A 4,448-nucleotide genomic window follows, 5' to 3' on the forward strand; every position below is an offset into this window, starting at 1 on the left:
AAATTTATTTATTTATTCCTCGACCGACGTTTTTATTTTTTTTTTGTTTTTAAAAATAATATTGCATTTTTTTTTTTTTTTTTAAAGCACTTATTACATCTATAACTGTAAGCTTGAGCTAATTTAATACATAAGGTTCACTTTTAGTTTTTTGTTAAAAAATGAGCTAACCTATCTGTCCTAAAAGCTTAAACATAATATTACAATGTATAAAAACCAACTTTCGTAGTTGTAAAATTCCATTCGCGAAAATTAGTTAAAACAAGATTAAAAGCAAGAGTAGCCATAAAGCCACTACATCTTTAAGCGTTTACATTAATTCTATCATCATTTGACAAAAAATGTAAAAATTAATTTTTTTTTTTTTTTTTTTTACTTTGTCTCACTTTCTTTATCGGCTTCTTCATCAGAATAATCTTCATCGTGATAGTGAGTCAGAGATCTTGGCGTTTCAGGTCTGGTATGAGGGATTAAACTCGAATTTCTTTCGCAAACCTAATATCGAATGAATATTTATATAAAATTCTATTATTTTTTTAATTTTTACCTTGTTTGATTGATGATGAAAAATTTATTTTTTTCTTACAAGTTTTGTATTGCTCTCCTCAGATTCTTCCATAACTGATAGATTACGAGATCTGCAAAAAACTGGACTTTCCATAACGAATCTTTGTTCGTGTGCGACGGTGGATTCGTGTGGCATCTGAAAATTTTTTCATTTTGAAAAATCAGGGTATTATTATTTTTGAAAGAAAAATGGGTAAGTATTTTTTTTTTACCAGCATAGCAGGAGCTCTGAACATGTAACTGAAGGGATAATAAATAAGATTAAGGAAGGAAGCTGCATAAATATCCGCGTATCTGACGACTTGAGAAGAGAAAAATGTTTGCCTCGATCCCGATCTAAATAAACTTCCCATCATTCCGTAGGCCAAATCCATTTTGTGTGTCACTTCACGAATTCCATTTCTTAATTTTGAAATGTCGGGTTTTTCTTTGGTACTGCTGTCTAAATTTCTGTCGCGATGAAAATTAATAAAATTCATTATTCCCTGCCAATTATCTACGTACGTAAACGTGGAAAAATTTTAATATAAAATCAAAATTCTTACTTATACATTTCTCCAAGCATTACATCCAAGTTTTGAAGTTCTGCAAACAACTGACATTTATCAGTCCACACGTGAAGTTCTTGCACCAATTCCGGTATAACCAAAAACGTTCTCCAACCCCTAATTTTTTTAGATTTAAGTATGTCTCCGAATATGTGATCACCGATGTACAAAACATCTTTGCCCTTGGCACCGATCAATTCGGTAAATACGTCACAGGAACCTGAAAACACAAAAAAACGTGTGAAATGTTTAACTTTAAATTTTCATACGAAAAAAAAATTTTACTTAATTATAATCACCTCCGGAATAAACTTGCCCCTTTTGCAGGGGACCCATGTGAGTTCCCACTTTTAATGCTCCCGTTGATGTATCAACTTGCCTTAAAATTGTACCCTCCCCGAAAAACAATGGCTTACTCGCATTTACCACGATGACGTCGAAAAAAGTTTTCCAATCTTTGTGTGATCCAGAAGGCTGTAAAAAAAAAAAAAAAAAAAAAAAAATAATATTATCAACTCATTTTAGATTTATTTAAAATTTTCTTGGCGACATTAGAGGAGTGGAAAACCGAACCACGTGTACCTTTACTAAGTTTGGAAAATCGAATAAATGCGTCATGATTTTATCCGTAAAACAATAATCGCTATTTGTGAGTAAAAATAATTTGGCTCCACTTTCCCGTATTCTTGTTAAAAGCATCGGAAGACGTTCATCTTTTTTTAAATATTCATCTAAATTACGGATTGTCCTGGATTTCAAATCTCCCTAAAAAAAAAAAAAACCTCCACGTTGTAAATATACCTGTAAGGGATGAAAATGAATGAAATTGAAAAAAAAAAAACAAATAATTACGTGTATGTGAACCCAATCGACAGAATTTCTAACATCTTGAAAAATTGATTTAAAAGACATAAATAAAGAACCACTTCTAACTCCGGTTTTTTCCCTAGGGATCAAAATAAAATGGTGAGACATGATTACAAAAAAATTCGTTAATAAATCACTATTATTATTATTATTATTATTTAAATGGGGTTACATTACCTCGTGTATTCAGTTGAATTTGTAAAAAAATCAATTAAACATGCTAATAAATAAGTTTCGGGTAAATTAAATAATGTGTTCAATACGTAAACTCTACTTTCGTCCAATTGCAAAAATTTATTCGGATATAATTCATATACTTGTGATCTGTTGAAAAAAAAAAAACCGTTATTTACAAAGTTACAAACTAATTAATTTTAAATTTACAAAAATATAAGATAATAATAATAATAATAAAAACTCACGATTTTAAAAAATCAAAACCGGAAACGCAAACTAATATGTTTCCGTAAGCATCAACCTTTAATAGATTTCCGTATAGCGTATCAAACCAAAGACCTCTGTAATATTATATTAATATTATTAGTATTATTAATAATAATTAAATAAATAAATGCGTTAATAATAATAATAATAATAAATAAATAAATTTACCTGACGGGAAAAGAGGGATCGTATTCGAATTCTAATATAGCATCCGGATACCCGAAAGCAACCAATCTTTCCTTAACCAGATTAAATCCCAATGTTTCATATTGTGGGGATTTGTATTCTGTAAAACGCAGGAGGAAAATTTTTTATTATCCGTTACAAACGGAAAAATGGAAAATGGAAAATTGAAAAATATATATATGTAAACACACTCACCTGCCAATGTGTAATCCATATCAAATCCATAAAATTTAATATGTTCTAAATGCAAACTCCTGTTAACGAAAATTCTGGAAAAAAAAAAAAAAAAATTATTATTATTATTATCAATACGCATCGATAATTTTTATTATTTTAAATAAATTTTTACAATTCATCAAAAAAAATTATTAATTAATTAATTTATTTATGTAAAATCTCACACATACAGATAAATAAAAAAAAAAAAAAAAAATTAACAGAATTTCGATTTTAATTAATTAATAAAACTTTTTGAATTTAAATAATACACGTAATTAAATAATTATAAATTTCCACTTTGCTCATTAATGTTTACTTTGGTCATTTTTTTTTTTTTTTACGATTTAAAACATAATAATAATAATAATAATCATTTCCGTACAATTTTAAATTTTATATATTTATATATAAATAAATAAATAAATTCTGTCGGCTTAATTATTAATCAATCAACATTATAATTTTAAAAAAAATGACATTTTATAATAATAATCGTTTCATGTATTACATATGTCTATACTGTTAGATAGATTTACATTGTATTGATAAATTTTTTTTGTTTACAAATATACATAAATAAATAATAATACTAATAATAATAATAATAATAATAATAATAATAATAAATGGAAAACGGTTTTTTTTTTTTTCCATTGAATTTTCTTTCGTTTTTCGAACAACTTACCTATTTGATATTGGTCTCTTGTCCACCCATTTAACAATTGTTTGCCCTTCGGAAAATGTATCTAAATCTTGTTCGCCAAGATTGAAACTAGAATTTCTTGGCATTCCGGTTAAATTTGGATCGAATTCGGATCCGGAAAATCTTGGAAAATTTGTATTAGCCGACGATCTCATGTCGTCGGTTTCTTTGACTCCTTCTTGTTCGTTAGTATTTCTCTTTCTCTGAGCTCCAAGAGTTAATATTTCTTGTGTTAAACGATCGATATCTGATTTAACTTCGTGCTTGGCACTTCCATTTCTTGAAGATGATGAGGAAACATCGAGAAATCGATAATTTTTATTTGACATTTTCCTCTTTGGTTTTTTTTTTGTCAAAAAAAAAAATTATAATAATAATTTTTCCTTAAAAAATTTAAATTCAATTCACTGTCATTCACTGTCTCAATTAAAACAGTTTAAAATTGTTTTATTTTTGAGCTTTGACACTTTATCTATTAGGCTCTTTGGATCACTATAATGCACAATAACAATGACCTTTAAACTTGAGGTTACCTCATAAGATTGACCATAAACTTTTAAATTTTTTTTTTAATTTAAAATATTTTAAAATTGCATCTAAATAATAATAAGAAAAAAATCAATTCAAAACAAAACAAAACAAAAAATTAAATTTTTTTATACTTTTAAATATTGTAAATAATTGTTTAAAAAAATTTATATATAAATAAATTGTTTTCTCTCTCTCTCTCTCTCTCTCTCTCTCTCTCTCTCTCTCTCTCTCTCTCTCTCTCTCTCTTTTTAAATTTATTTGTTTAATTATGAGATGATAAATTAATCAAATACAATTTATTTGTTTTGTGATTGCAAAAACATAAATGCAAGAAAATTTTTCTTTTTTTTTTTTTTTTTTGGATTTTAATTTCCTTTCTTTTT

The 4,448-nt window shown here is 26.7% G+C and overlaps 1 protein-coding gene across 1 annotated transcript; it reads right to left on the reverse strand.

Annotated features, from left to right (window-relative positions):
- Positions 1-256: 256 nt before the first annotated feature.
- Positions 257-3,863, reverse strand: Phum_PHUM227090 (Cytosolic purine 5'-nucleotidase, putative; the record flags this gene model as incomplete). Its single annotated transcript, XM_002425854.1, has 13 exons — positions 257-300; positions 387-495; positions 587-703; positions 780-1,017; positions 1,113-1,335; positions 1,415-1,589; positions 1,698-1,880; positions 1,968-2,061; positions 2,160-2,306; positions 2,405-2,500; positions 2,595-2,712; positions 2,808-2,881; positions 3,517-3,863. 13 exons carry the CDS (start codon positions 3,861-3,863, stop codon positions 257-259), a joined length of 1,965 nt encoding a protein of 654 aa, XP_002425899.1.
- Between the last annotated feature and the right edge of the window lie 585 nt (positions 3,864-4,448).

The sequence above is a fragment of the Pediculus humanus genome, genomic scaffold, assembly GCF_000006295.1.
Source record: "Pediculus humanus corporis 1103172107590 genomic scaffold, whole genome shotgun sequence".
In the NCBI taxonomy this organism is placed as follows: Eukaryota; Metazoa; Arthropoda; class Insecta; order Psocodea; family Pediculidae; genus Pediculus; species Pediculus humanus.